Source organism: Zonotrichia leucophrys, chromosome 21, assembly GCF_028769735.1.
Source record: "Zonotrichia leucophrys gambelii isolate GWCS_2022_RI chromosome 21, RI_Zleu_2.0, whole genome shotgun sequence".
Classification (NCBI taxonomy): domain Eukaryota; kingdom Metazoa; phylum Chordata; class Aves; order Passeriformes; family Passerellidae; genus Zonotrichia; species Zonotrichia leucophrys.
In genome coordinates, this window is record NC_088190.1 from 2,532,608 (window position 1) to 2,553,062 (window position 20,455).

Here is a 20,455-nt window from a genome sequence, read left to right on the forward strand (position 1 = left end):
CAAAGAGGAAGTTGGAAATTTAATGTGATTTGAAGTGTGTGTGATTACTGTTCAGAGAAATTCTTTCATTAGATATTTTGACTGAATTTTTTTTTTTCAAAAACCCTATGAGCCTTGTGAAATGAAAATAAGTTCAAGCTTCCCCTAATTATTATTTCAGTGAATCTGAGAAACATTTCTCTTCTTCTGAATCAGAATGAAAGCAGATATTGAAAAGATTGAGTGTCTGGAAGAGGGTTGGGCTGAGTTTGGATCTGATGTTGCAGTGGATGTTTCTGGCACAGCTCTTGCCTTTATGGTGATACCTGCTGAACACTGATTTTCTCTAAAGGTATCTGTGCCTGAAGACAAGGGTCCAGCTTTAAGAAGTAAAATGTTACACCAGGGATTATCTTGCTCTCAATTCCACACCTTCTCTCCATGAATATTTTATTAACATGGACAATGAACTCTACAGAATTGTGCCTTCAAATTAAAATTTTCTTGTACCATAGAGGTCTGCTTTCAAATGAGTCTATTTTGCTGAACCTTTTCCAGAGTGAATTAATTGACTTTATCTGAACATGAGCTCTAAAGCACAGGGACATCAAAGCCTTTTCCCATTTCTTTTTACCTACCTTGCTTTTGCTTTTGCCTGAGAGGTGGACTTGAATCACCTAAGTTGTTGTTGGTGTTGATGCATTTTGGAACATGTGGAATCAGTGTTTTCATCTGGACACTGTTTCATCTTTTATCTTGATGGCAGAAGATTGATAAAAGAAAGCTGACCTCAGAATCTCCTTGCATTTATTTCTGAATTAGAATGTGTACTGCACGTATTAATTTTCATTCAATCCAGAATCTCAGCAGTAATTTTCACTTCTCATCTCTAGGGCTGGAAAAAAAAAAAAGAATGTTGAACACAGTAATAGTTTTAATTTTACTTAAACGGATCAGGCAGAAAGTCAGAGGAAAATCAGGTCACAGGCTCTGCTCTGTCATCAGGGGAAATAAATGGGAGACTTGGCAGAAAATGTGAGTCTGCATTTATTGCTGGGACAGAGCCAGCCACTCACAGTTGGATGGAAGTTGTTGAGCTCGGTCCTTGCAGCAGCTGGATTCCAGAAAGGCCCAGCCTGGCTCCCAGGGGCTGCCAGTGCCAGAGCCCCCAGCAAAGGGCAGGGTCCCTGCAGGGGCAGAGCAGACCCTTGCAAGGAGCTTCTCCCAGCACTTGTGGCTTTTCAGGCTGCACTGTTTGGGATTCTGCCAAACCCTCAGGAATGGAACAGGTCCTGAGGCCCAGAGGCAAAGTACAGCACAGGTGAGAAACCTCCTGCTTGGAAAATGGGGGTCTGGGGGATTTGGGAGATGAAAAGTTTGTGAGGCTCTTGCTAAGCAAAACTATAGGATCAGTGACTTAATCCATGGAAGCAGTGGGACCTTGCTGGCCAAGGATTCCAGTTTCCAGGTGAAATTTCACCCTGTGTCCAGCACAAGCTTTACGTGTTGTAGGAGCTCAGATTTGAGATGGTCTTGAGAAAGGCACATACCTTGTGCTGGTCCCAACATATGATCATTTCCTATAAATCAATATGGGAATGAAAACTTTCACACTTACAGGTAAGTCCACAGCCACCAAGAATCTTTCTGACTTTTTGATCTTAACACCTGACCTCTTACTACAGGAACCCTTCTCCTTTGACTTGAGCTGTTCATTTGGCAGCTGCTTGATGTGTTTTCATCCTGTAAAGGCAATTCCAGAGGGAGCAAGGTCTGGCTCACTGCTCTCTCTTCATTCCCTCTCAGTGGAAAGATGTATGAGCTCCATGCAGGCGGGCACCCAGATGATCAAACTCCGGGGAGGCTCCAAGGGGCTCGTCCGCTTCTACTACTTGGATGACCACAGGTCCTGCATTCGCTGGAGACCCTCTCGGAAGAATGAGAAAGCCAAAAGTGAGTGTCAGCCACAGAAACCCCCCTCTGACCCCTCCTGGGGCCTTGTGAACAAAGGAGAATGAAGGGTCTGGCTCAGTGAGAGGTGTTGTTGGCTGTGTGGGGTTTAGATGGTGGATGGTGTTACCTATTTCCCAGTAAGCATCTCCTGTGGAAAAGCTTAGTGGGAAATAGGTAACAGCATCCACTATCTTGGTTAAGCATTCAGGGAAAGCAGTCAAGTCCACCCACTGCACTCACCACAGCTAGCTCAGCAAAGAGAGGCAGAAGGGCCTTTTGAATGATAAATTCCAGTGAAGTTTTTCTCCAGCTGAAGGGAAAACAGGTACAAAAGACAGGAGCACGTGCTGTGCACAGACTTAAGTATGGGGTCAGTGGCCAATGACCTGAGGGAAAAGGGGTTGGGCAAAAGACAGCCACCTGTAGGGGCAATGAGGGATGAATAATTGGGGTGGGCAGGGTTGTCTGGCCAATGGGGGAAGCAATCTACATTAGATTGGCAATAGTGCTGCAGAGCACCATGGGCTGAGTCCTCTCTTTCAGCCTAGGTGGGGAAAACTCTCCCTTCTTCCAAGGCAAGGCCCTGGGTATTTGCCTGAAGGGTTCAAAGGATTCCACAGTGTTGTACTTGACTTTAAAGGGCAGTAAACGATTTAATGATGGGTTGTTTATGAAGCTGAAGGTGCTGGGGTTGGCTGTGCAGGTTGCAGGGGTGTAGAGTGCTGTAAATGAGTCAGAGGCAATCCCTGTGTGCACTGGGGCCTTGCAGGGTGAGGTTTGGGCTCTCCCTCCCTGGGATGTCTCTGGGCCTGCTCCCAGCCATTGCTGTCCCTGCAGTTTCCATCGACTCCATCCAGGAGGTGTGTGAGGGGAAGCAGTCGGAGATCTTCCAGCGCTACGCCGACGGCAGCTTCGACCCCAACTGCTGCTTCAGCATCTACTACGGGGACCACATGGAGTCCCTGGACCTGGTGTCCTCCAGTGCTGAGGAGGCACGCACCTGGATCACAGGGCTGAAGTACCTGATGGCAGGCATCAGTGACGAGGACAGCCTCTCCAAACGCCAAAGGACCAGAGACCAATATCCTTCCTGTGCTGCCTGGGACAAGCTCAGGATTCCTTGCAGTGTTTGCTTTGCTGCAAGTAAGCACTAGGCTTAGAGCTTCAGAGCAGTTCCCACTGTATTCCCTGGTTCCAGAGACAGAGTTCCTGAAGTGGACTGCTCTGGAGATGGAGATGACTGAGTGCAGTGGACTGAAAAAGACACAGCTACATTCTTCAGTCTCACTCCCAGTGTAAAACCATCCATTTAATCTGGTGATGTAATGTAGCCATGATATTTTCTGAAAAATCCTTTCCTTAGGATTTTATCTCCTGAGAAGCCTCAGGAACAAATGCAAACAATGATTATCTGCTGCTGTGGAATGCAACAGGTGGATCTGTGATTGGTCTTATGTGGTTGTTTCCAATTAATGGCCAATCACAGTCAGCTGGCACAGACAAAGAATTCGAGCCACAAGCTTTTGTTATCATTCCATTCTTTTTCTATTTTTAGCTAGGTTTCTGATGAAATCCTTTCTTCTATTCTTTTAGTATAGTTTTAATATAATATGTATCATAAAATAATAAATCAAGCCTTCTGAATCATGGAGTCAGATCCTCATCTCTTCCCTGATCCTAAGACCCCTGCGAACACCATCACAATGTAACACTGAGATTCACTCAGAAATTTTTCTTCTGTGTTGTCAAATAGGCACAGAGCACATGTGGCATGTTGAGCACAGCAAGTCTAGAAGCTGTTCCTGAGCTAATACGAGGAGAGTTAGATATTAGCTTGACCTTTCATTCACAGTCTCATTTGCAGGGTTTCCTAATGTGAAAAAAATCATATGTCCATGATGTTCAGTAATATCCTTCAATATATCCACGATGCTCAGTAATATCCTTCAATATTCCGTGCTGTTCCTTAACTCCTGTTCAATGTGGTTGAAGCAGACATTTGATGAGGCAGATAAAAATGGGGATGGCAGCCTGAGTATTAGTGAAGTGCTCCAGCTCATGCACAAACTGAATGTGAACCTACCCCGACAGAAAGTCAAGCAAATGTTTAAGGTAAGAATTATTTTTTTTTCCTGAAAAAGCAAAGATTTAACACGAAATCCAGTAGGAGAGATAGCAAATACTTCAGCAGCTGGTTTGTTTCCACTCTACTGAGAGATACTACACAGTCCATTTGGTAAATTGGAAAGAGCTCCAGAAACACGTCACAGATAAATTGTTATGCACAGAAAAAGGCAACACACCAGGTACCTTCTGGTGTTACATAACGTGAAACACACAGTTCCAAGATTGCCCTTTCCCTAGACTTTTTAGGTCAGAAACCCAGTCATGTTTCCTCCTCCAATAATGTTCTCTCTAAAAATATTATCAAGTCAAGTATCCAATATCCTCTGGTAGCTGGTACTAATAAAATACCCAGCATGCAAACTTCTGTATCAGTCAGATTTTTGCACTGCTGAGAGCTGTTTGTTTGACATTGTGTTCTGCTGACCTTGGCCCAATTTAGTGAGCAACAATGGAGATGTGTGGCTTTTGTTATCACAAAGTCCCTGCAGGGACCAGCAAGCCTTTATGTGAAATCCCTGATGATTTTTTTCTTTACTTGCAAAATTAGTATTCTTCCAGATCTTATTAGTTTATGGCCATGGATTTTACAGATATCCTCTCAAATCCTGGATATAAAATTAATTTCAAGATGACTTGGGCTCCAATGATATTCTGAAGATATGAGTGGGTAATTCTGCCAGACACACACATATTGTTGGAGGGGAACTTGCCTTCACTTAATTGCCATAGACAGAAGAAATCCTTCAGCAGGGTTCCCTGTGGAACAATTAAAACCTCCAATGTTGTTTTTGGCATGGATGTGTCCATGGGAGAGGTTCAAAGCTGTGCAGGGGATTCCTGTGACAAGGCTGATAGATCAGTCAGTTCCAGCAGCCACATCACGCAGCTTCAACCTGAATTTAATTCCAGTGCTTCACTCTCATACAGGGGTTTGTTTATCTAAAATTGGTGCAGGCAGTTGGGTAGTGACTGTGTGGTTGCTGTGTGCTGCAGGAGGCTGACACAGATGACAACCAGGGCACGCTGGACTTCGAGGAGTTCTGTGCCTTCTACAAGATGATGTCGACGCGGCGCGATCTGTACCTGCTGATGCTCACCTACAGCAACCACAAGGACTACCTGGACACAGATGACCTGAAACGCTTCTTGGAGACTGAGCAGAAGGTAGGTCCAAGCCAGGAGCAGGATTCCAGCTGCAGGCCTGCTGCTTGCCACTGGGAATGAATTTTAAAAGGAGTGGGGACTTCGATGCTGTGCATGTGAAAAAAAGACAGATGTGTCTTGATTTTCATCTACGACTATTTCTTGAATCTTCTTGCTCTCACTACCATTTTCTTTCCTGTAGGCTCTTTTAGTGTACTTCTAAATATAATCTTTAGAATTGCTTTCTTTTTTCATGTGTTCCCCTTGAACAATCCCATCAGCATCTGTCTGTTCCCAGTATTCAGTACCTTGGAGCAAAGCTGGTGTTCCTGGCTCTGCTTGTGACACAGTGCACAGCCCATGATGAAACTCTAAATTCCTTTGTCACACTATCTCAGTGTGTAAAGTGGAAGATTATCTTTCAAAGAGCAGTTGAGAGGATGATTAATGTATAGGAGAGTTTTTGAAACACATTGTAGTGCCTAAGGAATTTTCTCAGAGTGATTTAAGTCCAGTGCTGCGGGAACAAATGTTTTGACTTTTCTTTGCCCTTTTCCTCTCATGGTCTTCTCTGAAGCTTCCTGCCTGTAAGCCATAAATGTCCATGATTTTCAGTCATTGTCCATGAAAGGAATGAATAAAAAATCCACCTCTCTGGCAGTTATCTTCTTAGATAAGTGGGCTGTGTTTCCATTTCATTGGTCAATTGATCCTCCAGATGCTGAGGGGAAAATGAACACTCACCACAGGACAGAAATCAACTCAGCTAATTACTGACATGGCCAAATCCTGCCTGGGGGAATTCTCTCCCTTGCCACCCTTTCTCATACAACATGGACAGGGAAAACATCTTTACTCCATTCCAGGCAAACCTGGTGTTCCAGAGCTTTATCTTTTGAACCCAGTATCATCAATGTTCAAATCCAGAGTTAGAGATTTTTGTCTTCTTCTTTTACTTTTATTTAGTAGGTTTTAAATTACCCCCAGAAAAGGCATTGATCTTGCAGCAGATGTGCTGGTGGTTTCATTTTCCCCCAGGCAAAGATTCTGTGTTGCCAAATTGATGGTCACTTTATTGCACTCTGATGACAAGGGCTGTGTTTTCATGTACAGCATCTAATAGAAAGGATTTGCTGGAGCATTCAGGACAGGAATGTTAAATAATATCAGGATAATAGAGAATACATCAACAGTTAATAGCAGGAGTATTAATTGTGTTAAAATTAAGTTACTAAAACACTGCATTATGTAAAGAAAGTTGCAGCTCAGCATTAATGACCCTGGTTTCATAAATGACAACATTTACAGACAAATATTTCCCTTTGTAGTCTTTTCTTTTCCAGTTGAGAATGCAGAGCAACCTTGAAGTTAGCAGATTTCCTGAGAACATTATGTCCTGTTTCTCTGTTTTCCTGCTACTAACAGATTTTTCTGTCTGCTGCATAAAGATGAGACATTTTCTTGTTTTATTTTAAAGGAAAAAACCCTTTGATAATGCAAACTAATCCTCTAATCCTACAAGAGAAGAGATCCCATTGGTTTGTGGCAAAGCTCGTTCTGTTTGGACGCTCTGTGGTGCCTAACAACAGATCTGACCTACAAAGCAGAACTCTGGCATCAGGCAGCTGCCAATAGCACAGAAACTTTTCACAGAGAGCTCCCCTTCTGATCTGACCTGACACTGATTGACAGGAGTGAGAATCCCTCTGGGGAGCTGGAAATCCTCAGTCCCACCGTGGATCATCTGCCCAGTTGTTGGACGGAGATGGAGAGAGCTCAGAGGAGCTGTGATTAATAGTTAACACTGCATTTCTGCTGCTTTTCCAGATGACAAATGTGACTAAAGAACATTGCCTGGAAATCATCAGCAAGTTTGAGCCATGCCCAGAGAACAAGAAGGAGGGAGCCCTGGGAATTGATGGTAAGCTGGCTGGTGCAGCTTTTGTGGGGAAAAGGGAACTGGCTCAATGCTCAGGAGAATATTGCTGCTGCTTGCAGAATATAGAGATGTAGAATTTTGTCATGTTGTATAAAGTGTTTCCAGTCTTGCCTTTTTTAAAAATATCTACCATTTACTGAGCAACCTAAAAAACCCAGATCTCTTTGGAGGAGTTTTGAAAGGTACATATCAGGATGAAGCAGCAGTCATTGAAAGTCAGCTGGAACTGGAGGTGTCTCTATTTGTGCTTTTGGAAAATACAGTTGAATTTAGTTGCATCATTCCTGCAGGTATTTTTGGAAATCAAATCAATTTGAAAATCAAATTAAGTCTTAATATAAGAGGAGTGATGTGATCCAGAGTAAATGTCTGAGTGGGATGATAGATGAAATTGGTCCTGCCTTCCTGACCTTTGCTGCTGAAGCCTTCTCTCTAAATATACCAATGTTGCACCACCAGGGTGGTAGCTGTTATTTTGGGGGCTGGCTGTAAGTCCTTTCCCCTAAATGGCAAATCTTCAGCCAGATTTATTGACCCCAAGAAGGGAGCACTTTCCTGAGGAATTACGTTCTGTGCAAAAGTTCTTGGATGTTTAGAAAATCAGCCTTGTCCATTCCTGTGGGTGTGTTGTCATCCTGAAAAGTGGCAGAACAGAAGTTGTTTGGTTTCCTGCAGGAAGAAGTGGGTAGTTTCTGGTACAGTGTGTAAGGTGGTTGCTTAGGATGGGTCAAGGTCTGTTCTACTTCCAGACTAAATTTTCAATTTATTTTAAAGCTTATGCTAATGCCAGTGAGGGAGCAGATGACATTCTTTTCATTTTCTGGTCTTTACAGACAGTTGCAGTCACATAAATAATGAATAAGCAAGTTCATTATCTTTCTTTCCTCATACCTAAAAAAGTAAAGAGTAGGCTTTTCAAATTATTGTAAGTTTCCATAGAGAAAAAATAACAAAAACAACAACAACAATAATAACAACAACAAAATCTATACACTTTCTTTGCCTCAGAATGGGTGATGAAACATTAGAGAATTTATGGGTTAGGGTGAGAGAGAGTCCAGCATGGTGACATTGTGCTGGTGTCTGCTCCTGATCAGGGGGAAGGAAAAGGTGAGGTCCTTTGGAGACAACTGGAAAAGGTTTTGTGACCTTAACCCCTTGCTGCAAGTGCAGCAGAACAAAGCAGACCTTATCTAGAGCTTAATTAATGCAGGACATTTCTGATAACACCCAAACAGAAGTGACTGAGGAGCTGACAGGGGCTCACTGCTGGGCTGGTGCTCACAAAGGAGGGAGAGCTGCTTAAAAATCCCAAACCTGCGTCTGCATGTACATCATGTATGAACATGTGTGCACACACACAGAGGAGTTATTCCTCTCTTGCTTTTGTGTGGAGTTGAGACTTGAGATGTCTCCTGTCTCCCAGAAAACAAGTCCAGAGCTGCCCTGGGGACTGAAATGCAGCCATGGGAGCTGAAGCTGTCTGATTGTTCCTCAGATTGGTGCAGCCCTGACAGGAGCATCCTGCCCACACCTGGCTGCCCCTCAGTAGTTGTGAGATAACAGAACAGTGCTCTTTGTCCTTTCCTGTTCATTCACGTGCCTGTCCTCAGCTCTGCTGGCTTTTGTCATGGAGCACCTTGGACTGGCCTGTGACCATGGGCTCACTCACAGTCTCTAAAGAAACCCTTTACCTTTGTGTGCTGATCAAAGTGCCACCGTGCCAGTGCACCTTCCCTGAGTGTCAGCACTGCAGTCCTGTGGGACTCAGCTTCCTTCTTTCCTCTCTCCTCCTTGTAGGGCTGATAAATCCAGTCAGTGTGAACTCATTGCAACCAGCATATTTTACCAAGGGCTTAAAGCAAACAATGGTGCTGCTGCAGCAGCTGCCTCCCAGTGCTGGGTGGAATTAACCTTGCAGCAGCTGATGGGTTTGCAGGAAGAGCTGATCACCTGCCACCAGTGGTGGCTGTGTGTTTGCTGACACACTCTGTGCTCTGTCCATTTGCCACAGTGGCTGCTCTGCTTTGGTTCATCTTTTGTTTTCCTGACTCTATCACTGGTGTGCTCATTGAGCATGGTGTGTGCTCCAAGAGTTTTAGTTGAATTCCCTGGCACTCTGTCCCAGTGTGTTGCTCAAAATGTTTTGGCTGCTGTTTGTGTTTATCAGCTCTTTTCCTTCAATAAAACTTTCATCAACACCAAATGTGTAGCCCAGAAGGACCATCATAAAGGTGACATTTTCTCTTGTCACAGTCAAAGTGTGTCAAGACCTTTGGAAGCCTGGCAGGATTTTTACAGGGGCACTGATTCATTTATGGAATGAGTGAAATGTCAGGAGAATTGGAAGTCTTGAAGCAGAAACCTACTGACCAAAGGCATCAGCACTGTCAGCAAAGCCAGGGTGTGAATGGGAGCCTGAGTCTTTTCCTTGGTGATGAAAGAAAAACCTTTGGGGAAGATTTGAAGTGGAAGTTACAGTGTTTTGTGTCAGTCTGAATTGTGAAAGTGGCTGTGATATGTGCACAAATGTCTGCTGCAGGTCTGAGAGCAGCAATTTCACACAAAGATTAAATCATAACTTTCTGAAACTTTGCTTCTGAACAAGAGTAGTGATTGCAGTACACAGAGGGCCCAGGTGATGATGCCTGCAGGATTTACAAGCTCTGGAAAATAAATTCTTCTGGTAGCATCACTGAAAGCCCCACAGATAATTGATATTTCAGTGTCAATTCTGGAGTGACATGAGTGCAGCACTGCAGAGCTCCCCACTCCACAGGCAGGTTTGTGGTGTCATATCCAAATTAGAGAGTGTAGCTTGTACAAGCCAATGTGTACTGTCATTATTTTGGTTTGTTTTTTGGAAAATACTGCAAGAGGAGAGGAGAGGAGAGTATCTTCTTTTGGGCCATCAAAAACTGTCTCAATGCATCCCAGTACTGTAGATCTTACAAGATTTCATGAGGAGCAGCTCCAGGATATGCCTGCAGATATCTGGAGGCTTTTATTTGCCATGTGACCCAATGCCCTAGCAGAATCTTTTGACACAAGTTGTAAGTTATTTGGATTAAATAGACATATTTTTCTCAGGAAAGGCAGAGCAGGAAAACGTACAAAGCAATGAGAAAAGCAATAATTGCACTTGCTCATGGAGACAGATTGTGTGTAGTGGTGCTATTTATTTATCTTAAACATGCTGGTGAATATAGGGATGCATTTTAGGCTGGTTTTAGGAAGGTTACAGCAACAAAAAGGATGAAACTGTGAAACATTAATGAAACCTTATTTAAAGTGTTGTTTGTTGACAGGTTTCACCAATTACATGCGGAGTCCATCGGGGGACATCTTCAACCCAGAGCATTACCAAGTGAACCAGGACATGAGCTACCCCCTGAGTCACTACTTCATTACCTCTTCACACAACACCTACCTCATGGGAGATCAGCTGATGTCCCAGTCCAGGGTGGACATGTATGCATGGGTGCTGCAGTCTGGCTGTCGCTGTGTGGAAGGTAAAGAGCAAAAAGGAGCTGCCAGTGCACTCTGTGGTCTTGGTTCTCCTCTCTGAAGAAAGATTTGTGGCTTCTGCAGAAGGCATGGTAGCTGGGGAGAGGAAAAAGCCTGGAGAAATGGTGTTTTCCTTTTATAGAACAACAAAATAATGTTGTGATAGAATGGACAAATTTTCTTGAGACAGACATTTGAGGAGTGGTTTTGTTGTAGTGAGGAAAATAAATTGTAAAGCTCCTGTTGCAGAGAGGATGCTGATGTTGGGCAGAGTGCACTAGTCCTTGTTCTGCCTGGCCAAGTGTGTGACATCAGACTGGCAAATGTGGCAGAGTTCCTGCCACACCTGAGAGGAAAGTGGGTATTTCTGCTCAGGAAAGTATTCTGTGAAATGGTGACAGTGTCTGCAGTGACCAGGGGACCTTTTTGTGCAATCCCTTCTTGTGCTGCCTTTCTGAGACATTGCCTCTTTCATGATCATCTTTAATGTTCTGACCATCAATGTATTTGCACAGTTTTTCAGAAGGCAAATATGTTTTTTTTTTAGGTTGGATTGTGGATGTGCCATGGGGTGCTTCAGAGGAGTAAAACATTCCATGGAAATATGATAATAGACAAATATTATAGACAAAGTCAGGCAAAATCCAGGCTGGGCTGGGGATGGGCAGGTCTTGGCTTGGCCTGTGGTGTGAGCAGCCTGGCTGAGAGTCTCTGCTTTCCTTTTCAGGTTCAGCAGGAGCACAATGACAGCAAAGCTCTGCTCTGTCACCTCTCTCCTGTCACAAAGTCCTCAGCACTTTTTAAAAAAGATTTCTTTGCTTGGGGCTCTCTCAGACAGTGGGAACAGTCACCTGGTCCCAGCACGAGGCCAAGTTCAGAAATTCCTTCCCAGGAAGGATGTTCAGCACAGAGAGGAGGGAGGGCAGGGTGGGAATGGACCTGGCTGGGCTGCTGAAGGGAATTTCAGGGTTTTATTGTCCCCACAGAGGCTGGCCCAGCTGCTCCTGCTCTGATGGTGTCTCTGTTTCTGTCCTACAGTTGACTGCTGGGACGGGCCGGACGGGGAACCAATTGTCCACCATGGATACACCCTGACTTCCAAAATCCTCTTCAAAGATGTGATTGAAACTATCAACAAATATGCCTTTATCAAGAACGAGTATGTATCCAGCCTGCCAAGCTCTGAGTCTCAGGGCTGTGAATGGGAGTGTTCCCTGGCATCCTTGTGCATCCCAGAACAGTTCCAGAATTCCAAACAGAATTTGGGAGTTGTTTTCTGGGGAAAATCCTTCAGATCCTTCAGAAAGAAACAGCAAGACAGAGCTGAGTAGGGACACTCTGCACAGAGGTGTGGAGCTGGATTTATTGAGCTTGTACAACACCTGAGGAACAGCAGGTTTTGCCAGTGAATGTTTTTAGTGGCAGTTAAACCACTTTGTCTCTCTGGATGTGCACTCTGGTGCTGCCAAGGCTACACCTGGGTGCTCCAGGGATAGGAAACCAGTCAGGGAATAAAGGATCCAAAGAGAGAGTAACCTGATTGTGGACAAAGCAGAGTGTTCATCAGAAAGAGGTTATTTTCCCTACAGGTACATTGCTCAGAAAATCAGCATTATTCATGGGAAGTTTCATATACCTTGGCAGTCGCTGTTCTCCTCCTCCACACAGTCAAAATGTGTGTGGCAACCTTTGGTTTTTTTAAAATAGAAATTACTTTATCACTGTAAAAATTTTCCAGTAGCTCCCCCAAAGCAGCCCATCTGCCTTTACAAATAGAAAATAAACTTGCACTAAATTTTCAGACCAGGTAAAATTCTTATAAGCCTGATACTTTTTGCAGTTTGCCTGAAGTCATGGTAAACAAATCAAAGGCAGTCCTTCTGAAATTGTTCCGTTTTTAAACCTTTGCAAAAAGGGTAACTGGGACCACATCATCAACTGGGAAAGTTTGGTCCTGGTGTGGCTCAAATCCTGATGAGGAGCTAATGAAGACCAGATATCAGGATAAAAATAATTGATTTTTAATGAATGAATGAATCCCTGATAATTTGATCCTGCAAAACTCCTTTATAGACTGGCTGTTGTGCTGATCTTAAAAAAGCATCATCTCTAAAGAGAAATCCACCATCAGTGTGGTTTTACTGGCACTGACCACACTGGAGTAGATGCTCCACAAGTCTTATCTTCAACCAGGCATTGTTGTTCCTTGGTCTGGATAATTAACAATAAATAAGGACAGTGAAACTAAAACTAGAAACAACACTTGCTGTCTTTGTAGAAGAGGCTTTGTCTGCAGGTTTATCTGTATGACCCTGCTCTGCTGTTAGTGGGAAAAGCCTTCATGGTGTAAAAGCCAAATTTGCAGCTGGTGCTTTCTGCAGGTACCCAGTGATCCTGTCAATTGAGAACCACTGCAGCATCGTGCAGCAGAAGAAGATGGCTCAGTATCTTACAGAAATCCTGGGAGACAAACTGGATCTGTCTTCTGTGCACAACGATGACTCCACAAAGCTCCCCTCACCAGCAAGTCTTAAAGGGAAGATCCTGGTTAAGGTAAATTCCTGCTTCATGTGTGCTTCCCCTCCTCTTGTTTGTGATGGTGATTTCTGCCTGGTTATCACTGTACCCTAACTTAAATCACTTCACAAAAAACAGACCTTAGGAAACTGCTACTTAAGGTTCATAAAAAATGTCTTCTCAGTCAGCAAGAACCTGGAAATAACATGCTTTGAATAATTTTGGGGTTTTTTTTAGAATATGTCATAGCAAGAGCTGCATGCTCCCCTGCCTCTGTAATAAATTTATCTTCTAGGGCAAGAAACTTCCAGCCAACATCAGCGAGGATGCAGAGGAAGGAGAAGTTTCTGATGAGGACAGCGCTGATGAGATTGATGATGACTGTAAACTAATGAATGGAGATGTAAGTGAAGTGAATGTAAATGCCTGTCAAGGCTTCTCATCCCAGTGAGAGGAAACCTTGGAGGAGCTCTCTGGATTTTGGGTGTGATCTGATCTTTGGGGTTCATCACAAGTGGTTCAGGTTCTAAATCTTCATGGGGGCAGATTGACAAAAGTGCACAGGAAGCAGTACCTGCTCTAGGGTTTATGTTTCAAGTTTAGAATATTAGAGTATTAATATCTCTTCAGTGCATCACAGTGTGCTTCCCCTAAAATGCAAACAAAAAAAAAAAGAAAACATTCTATTTACATCAAATTGTGGTCATTTTTACAGAGCATCCCTTTGCTTTGCTGAATGCTGAGCTTGATTGATTTTTACTGTAAGAAAAATCTCTGCTGGCTTCAATCTGAAAATCCCTTGTTTCTTCATCCTTTTTTAAAAGGTCTATTTTTTTGTCACTTTAATCTTTTGGCAAATTCCACTGCACCTTGCAGAAACAATACAAAACACAGCAAAACCATTTAATGACATAAACCAGATTGCCTTGGAGAGAGTTTGCATTCTCATTCTCTCTCCCTCAGGCTATTTCCTCATTTTGTATTATGGATCTGATCTAAAAGAGAAACTTCTCTGTGAATAAGACTACCAAAGGAGAAAAAGAATTTCTTTGCCTTTTGGAAGTTATTACATGTCAGCATATCACTTTTCGGTATTTCACAGCACCATCTTTGTTATTAACAGTTCACTTTACTGAGATTTACTGATGCTTTGAATCTGAGATTTGCTACACCTGGTTTGCTTTCCAAAATGAAATTTTGAAGAGTTCAGAAAATCAGAGCTTGTTTCATGACAAATGTAACTGGGAATTCTTGGGGTCTACAGAGAGAACACAATCTGTCACCCCTTAAAAGACCTGAGTGGAAAAGAAAACCCTTCATTTTTATTTTTAGTTTTATTTCCCCACTTCCCCACATGGGCCGTGGTGCACACAGAGCAGGGAACAGGAGTTGTCTGGCATCTGCTAAAAGAGGATTCTAAAGCATCTCCCATCAATTCCATCCAATACATCCTGCACTTATTGCAGCTGCAGAATCAGCCTGGACATGGCATGGAATTCACATGATGCTTTCTTCATCACTGCCTGGCTTAATGGTTTAATGTTTTGTTTGCAGGCATCTGCAAACCGGAAAAGAGTGGAGAATATAGCAAAGAAGAAACTTGACTCACTGATAAAAGAATCCAAAATCCGTGACTGTGAAGATCCAAACAATTTTACAGTTTCCACTCTCCCATCCTCAGGAAAGGCTGGGCTGAAGTCTGATAGTAAGAAGGTGAATTTGTGTTTAATTGTACCTGTGTTTCATTGTTTACTAAATATATCTTATATTGACTTCAGCTTCATAGCTGAATTCATGCAGTTAATGATGATGCCAGGTGAACATCACTGTCAGATACACAAACTATTAATCTTGCTCACACAGCAACTGGAGCATGAAATGTACTCTGAAATGACTTTTCAACAGAAAGATTTTGATTTTCCATTATAAAAAAACTGCTTTTGAATGTTGGGCTCTTTTTGTTCCTCAGTTCTCTATGTTCTATGCATTTTCAGTATATTTTAATTTTATATTAACTCTAATTTATAAGAATGTACTCAGCCCACAGACTACACTTAATCAGGCATTTTCATTTTAGGCTTTGTAATAAGCCACAAAAACTTTGGGAAGATTGTTCCATGCAAGTGAAAAAAGCAGTGGAGATCTGCCAACAATAAGCAGGTGTAATAACCAGGGATTAAAACTAAATTAGGGATGAGAGCTAAAAATCAGCTTCCCAAAACATTCTGTGGGGTGAGTTTGGATGTATTTTAAACCCAGTGCTTCACATGATGTATCAGAGAGTTCTTGTGAGAGGCACTACAAGGCCAAGGCTTGCCAAACCCTTTAGCAGAGATGTTACCCAGAATAGCCAGTGCCAAAATCCCTCCTGTTTGTGCTGATATCCAGAGGCTGCCTGAGCACTCTGCCTGAGCTCCTGTGTTCTTTCTCCTCTCTTTGGCTGCTTCAGAGTAAACTGGAGGATGATGCAGAATCCGGGGAAGATTTCAGTGCCAGCAAAAGGCACAGCAGGTCCCTCATGGGCAGCTTCTCCAAACGCAAGGTGAGCCCCTGCCAGGTGAGGGCTGCACCACAGCTTGGATTCTTGGAGGGATTTTTATTTTTGCATGCAGTGGAGAGGAATTTCATAACTGCAACATCTGCAGCACCTCGCTGTGAGGCTGTTCACTGAACAGACAGGCTGGGGAGCTGCTTATCACTGTGCATAACAACACAGATTCAATCTCCATGAAGGTCTGAGGGCGTCCAAGATCTAACTGAGAACCACAGAAATTAATTTACACCTTTTATCTGAGGATTTGTGCTTCCTGTGTAACAAGGCTCAGACCCTGGGCTGAGTTTTCCCCATGTGCAAATTTTGCTGCAGAGCTGAGTGTTACGAAAGCTGTCATTTTCCATTTTCTCTAAGTAACACACTCATTGGCATAACAAAGCAGAATTGTAGCCAGCTGCTCAAACTTTGATCACACACTTATGATATTATGGTTTTATTTCCTTCTGGCACAGAAAAAAGGAAGCAAATTGAAAAAGGCATCAAGCCTGGAAGAGGGTGAAGACGATTCGGATTCTCAAGGGAATTTAGCCAGGAGCTCTGTACATTACAGCAGGTTTGTTAAATGATTTGTTGCTAAAATATGCCTGCATAAATGCACCCACTAAATAGGTTTGCTTCTGGTCTAGATGCCAGTTTGTTGGTGGCTGCAGTGGGGAGATGTCAATGTCTGCCACAAAATCACCAGAATCATCTCTTGGTGCTCTTCAGATTCATTAGCCAAGCACAGTGAACCTTTTATGCATTTTTAGCTTTTACTGCCTCATCCATTTCTTTACCCTGATTTATTTTTAAATATGAAAGATTACATTTACTCCTGAATTGGTGGGAAGTTAATTTGTTCTGTTAATTTGTTACCTTTCTAGGGTGAGCCGACAGAAGAAGACAATGAAGCTGTCCAGGGCCCTGTCTGACCTGGTGAAATACACAAAGTCTGTTGGCATCCATGATGTTGAAACTGAAAGTAAGTTGAACTAAAAGTTTTTTAACTAAAATAATTGCTACCCAAAGAAATGGAAAGGTTTATGTTCTTTAATATCTTTTCATTAAAAGAAGAGTTCTTAATGAAGATTCAGGTCATCATCATATTCAGCTTCACTTTCCCAACCATAACTGCCCCAATAAGCAGAGTGTCTGCTGTAATTTAAGGAAAACAGAGTTCCCTCTGAGTGGCATGCACTGAAATGATGCTTGATAGCTAAAAAGGAACTAATGCTATGTACTTTTGAAAGCTTTATCTAGATAATAAATAAATGAATAAGGAGATTACCTCTAATCTCCTCTGCAGTCTCTTCCAGCTGGCAGGTTTCATCTTTCAGTGAAACCAAAGCCCACCAGATCCTGCAGCAGAAGCCGGCGCAGTACCTGCGCTTCAACCAGCACCAGCTGTCCCGCATCTACCCCTCCTCCTACAGGGTGGACTCCAGCAACTACAACCCCCAGCCCTTCTGGAATGCTGGCTGCCAGCTTGGTCAGCTCAAACTTCTCTGCTTTTTGGGTTTATTTTGGGAGGGATGCTGTGGGAAATGGATTTGTAGAGGATTCTGTCCGTGGAATAGGAGAGATGTTGAGAGAGAAGTGGAACCAGAAAGAAGTTTCAAAGGATGGCCTTGCAAATAAGACTGGATACTTTGGAGAAATAGAACTGTGAAAGATGCATTGTAGTAAGGCTTACAAGGGGTAATTTTAGATGATTTGCTTTAAAACATTTACAGCATAGTGTAACACAAGCTGATAGGCCAAGGAATGCTTATAGTGTATTGTAATTAGGCAATAGTTGACTTCTGATTGTGATGGCATGAATTATAACATCTGTATTGTCTCCCTTTCACATGAGACTGAAAATAGAATAAAAGTTTTTGAAACACCTCTCAGCTGCCCCATCTCTGGGTCAAAAAAGAGCTTAATCCAAGGGGATGTTTGAATAGGAGCACTGGAATCACCCCTTAGGACACTCTGAGTCCTCTGCTTATCCAGCTTTGCTGACCATGGAGTCCTCCTTGGTACTATCCTTGCATTGATTACCTTGAACATGTGTCTTACAGGCAGGGAGTTGTCTGGTAAATGGAAATAAATTAACTTCTCAAATGCAAGAGGGCTTCAGAGTTCAGCTCTTCTGGAGAGCCTCTCTCCCTGAAGCTGTAATATAAGAGAATAATTTTCCATAGGATATCTGATTATTTTTGCATCTAAGAATTCAAATTTGAATCTGATTTATTTTTTTTAATAGTTGCACTAAACTACCAGTCAGAGGGGAGAATGCTGCAGCTGAACCGGGCCAAATTCAGTGCCAATGGGAACTGTGGCTATGTCCTCAAACCCAACTGCATGTGTCAAGGTAAGGAAAACCAGCAAAACCAGTGGAACACTGATTGCAGCACAGGACTGAGTGTGAGGATTGGTAGAGTTTGTTTAAAGATTCATTTCTGATGCCAGAAGCAAAAGAGCCAGAAGGTATCAGTAATTAAAGTCATGCTGCTCTTTCACATTATGGGATTCTCTATTCTTACAGGTGTCTTTAACCCAAATTCTGAAGACCCACTGCCTGGTCAGTTGAAGAAACAGCTGGTTCTGAGAATTATCAGTGGTCAGCAACTCCCCAAACCACGTGATTCCATGCTGGGAGACAGAGGAGAGGTATGGGACAGCTGTAATTGTTATTTTGTGGTGCAGAAGGTTTATTTCCATTCTGGCTGGGCTAAGCATGAGGATTTCACACCCTGCAGTTACTTGTCAGGAGACACAGACCACGAATAAATTAGGTCATGAATATCCTACATCTTCAGGTGATTTTTTTTTTACTTTTAAGCATCACAGCAGTGCTTTGATGGTTTTCCTCCAATTGCCAACACAATACTTTCAGGAGAAGCAAAAAAAGGCAGAGACCATATCAATTTAATAATTCACTCCAAAAGGCTCAGGACCAATAATTACCCAGACATTCATGTCCAGTGCCCATATTGTAAAAGCCATTTGCTTGGGTTTCACTTTTGTCACGCTTTCTTTACAATATTTGTTGCTTTTTGTTTTTCAGATCATAGATCCATTTGTTGAAGTAGAAGTTATAGGCTTACCTGTTGATTGCTTCAAAGAACAAACCAGAGTAGTTGATGATAATGGTAAGAAAATCTGAGATTTTTATGGCTGAAATATCCTCTTTCAGGCAGGTTTTTTCATAAAATTAAGAGTAGATAATATTTGGTGCCTATTATGACAAAGCACTTAAAATTGAATTTCAGCATTTTTAATGTCAGTTAGACTTGGATTTTGACTTGTTTGAGTTGGTATAAATATGCTGAAGGCCTTGGTATGAAACAAAACATTTGTTTTCTCATTATGTGTGAGAGATTGGTATTTTGACCTTGCTGTGGTGAAAAGGCAGGGCCAAATTTAGGTAAGACCCAACTGTGTTCCTTGTGGATTTTCCAAGAAAATCAATCTGTCAGGAAAACCAGAATGACACCACAGCTTGGGCAGACTTGTTGTTTGCTGTAAATGAGATTCCTGAAGCTGATTCCCCCTTTGGAAGGTTTTAACCCCATGTGGGAGGAGACCTTGGTGTTCACAGTGCACATGCCAGAGATCGCCCTGATCCGGTTCCTGGTGTGGGACCACGACCCCATCGGGAGGGATTTCATCGGCCAGAGGACAATTGCCTTCAGCAGCATGATGCCAGGTGAGAGAAAGAGTCATCCCAAATTAATGGGCTGGGATTTTTCATGGGAAAAGTAAAAATTAATGTCTCTGCTGCAGAAATTTCTAGTTAGAACAAGAGGCTGGAGTTTGGGCCCTGAGTTCTCTGTCTGAGTCAGCTCCTGACTGATATGGTGATGAAGACTAAATCAATTAACTCCAGATTTTTGGGACTAGATTTTGATAAAAAGGGTAAGATTGCTAAGCAGGGTGGGTAAATACTGTGTATTGTCCTCTCTTTCTTCACACCAGTTTCTGAAAAAACTCTAGGGTTTTGCTTAGTTTTATGACTATGAGTAGTAGTTTAACACAGAACAGAAAGTTACCTATTCTAATGATGGGATCCAGGCCATTAAATGCCATTTTCTGACAATTTCCTCTTTCTGTTTTCAGTTCAGTCTTCTTTCACATTAAAACTTCTTGTGTGTGTATTTTTCTTTCCTTTCAAAGTCAAGAAAAATTTTCTCTTTAAGATTAAAAAAACCCATCCAGTCTCACTAAACTGACCTTGGATGAAAGGTTTGCAGTCTCAATAATGAACTAAAAGTGCAGAGGAGAGAATGTGGTCAAGCTTAAATCATGGCTTGACAGCAGCAACAACAGAGCCTGGATGAAACAGGACAGGGCTGTTTTATGAGATCCTGACAAAAAATGGGGGTGAAGTTTGCAGGCGTTGTGGCTCAGCCACACCTGAGTGTGGCAAGGTGATGGATCCTCACTGTGAGGAGGAGGAGGAGGAGCTGGGAGAAACCTCCTTGATCTCTTCTGCTGCTCACAAAAGGAAAATCTCCAGCTGCTCCTCCTGTCCCAGCCCTGTCCCAGCTCTGCTCCCTCTGTTTCAGGTTACAGACACGTGTACCTGGAGGGCATAGAAGAGGCTTCCATCTTTGTGCACGTGGCTATAAATGACATCTGTGGTAAGGTGAGTGTCTCTGTGGTGTGCAGGAGCTGCCAGCATCTTGTATCACACCAGGGAAGCTCAGGGGGTGAAGGGCCAGGCTGACACTTTTGTTCTTTTAGAGTAAAATTGATCTCTGTGCTTGTCA

General features: G+C 42.8%; 1 protein-coding gene across 4 annotated transcripts in view; it reads left to right on the plus strand.

Annotated features, from left to right (window-relative positions):
- PLCH2 (phospholipase C eta 2) overlaps positions 1 to 20,455 on the plus strand; it is a 75,992-nt gene that overhangs the window by 43,183 nt on the left and 12,354 nt on the right. For 3 of the 4 annotated variants that reach the window (XM_064730514.1, XM_064730512.1, XM_064730511.1), the window contains 19 exons: positions 1,786 to 1,932; positions 2,770 to 3,013; positions 3,915 to 4,044; positions 5,053 to 5,223; positions 7,030 to 7,123; positions 10,450 to 10,653; positions 11,687 to 11,807; positions 13,030 to 13,201; positions 13,461 to 13,568; positions 14,720 to 14,878; positions 15,615 to 15,707; positions 16,172 to 16,272; positions 16,583 to 16,680; positions 17,005 to 17,187; positions 17,947 to 18,054; positions 18,229 to 18,353; positions 18,751 to 18,835; positions 19,246 to 19,392; positions 20,252 to 20,331. In XM_064730514.1, coding sequence (XP_064586584.1) covers positions 1,786 to 1,932; positions 2,770 to 3,013; positions 3,915 to 4,044; positions 5,053 to 5,223; positions 7,030 to 7,123; positions 10,450 to 10,653; positions 11,687 to 11,807; positions 13,030 to 13,201; positions 13,461 to 13,568; positions 14,720 to 14,878; positions 15,615 to 15,707; positions 16,172 to 16,272; positions 16,583 to 16,680; positions 17,005 to 17,187; positions 17,947 to 18,054; positions 18,229 to 18,353; positions 18,751 to 18,835; positions 19,246 to 19,392; positions 20,252 to 20,331 — 2,570 coding nt within the window. Of the gene's footprint in view, positions 1 to 1,785; positions 1,933 to 2,769; positions 3,014 to 3,914; positions 4,045 to 5,052; positions 5,224 to 7,029; positions 7,124 to 10,449; positions 10,654 to 11,686; positions 11,808 to 13,029; positions 13,202 to 13,460; positions 13,569 to 14,719; positions 14,879 to 15,614; positions 15,708 to 16,171; positions 16,273 to 16,582; positions 16,681 to 17,004; positions 17,188 to 17,946; positions 18,055 to 18,228; positions 18,354 to 18,750; positions 18,836 to 19,245; positions 19,393 to 20,251; positions 20,332 to 20,455 lie in introns of those variants that run through there. The other variant, XM_064730513.1, reaches the window with a different exon arrangement.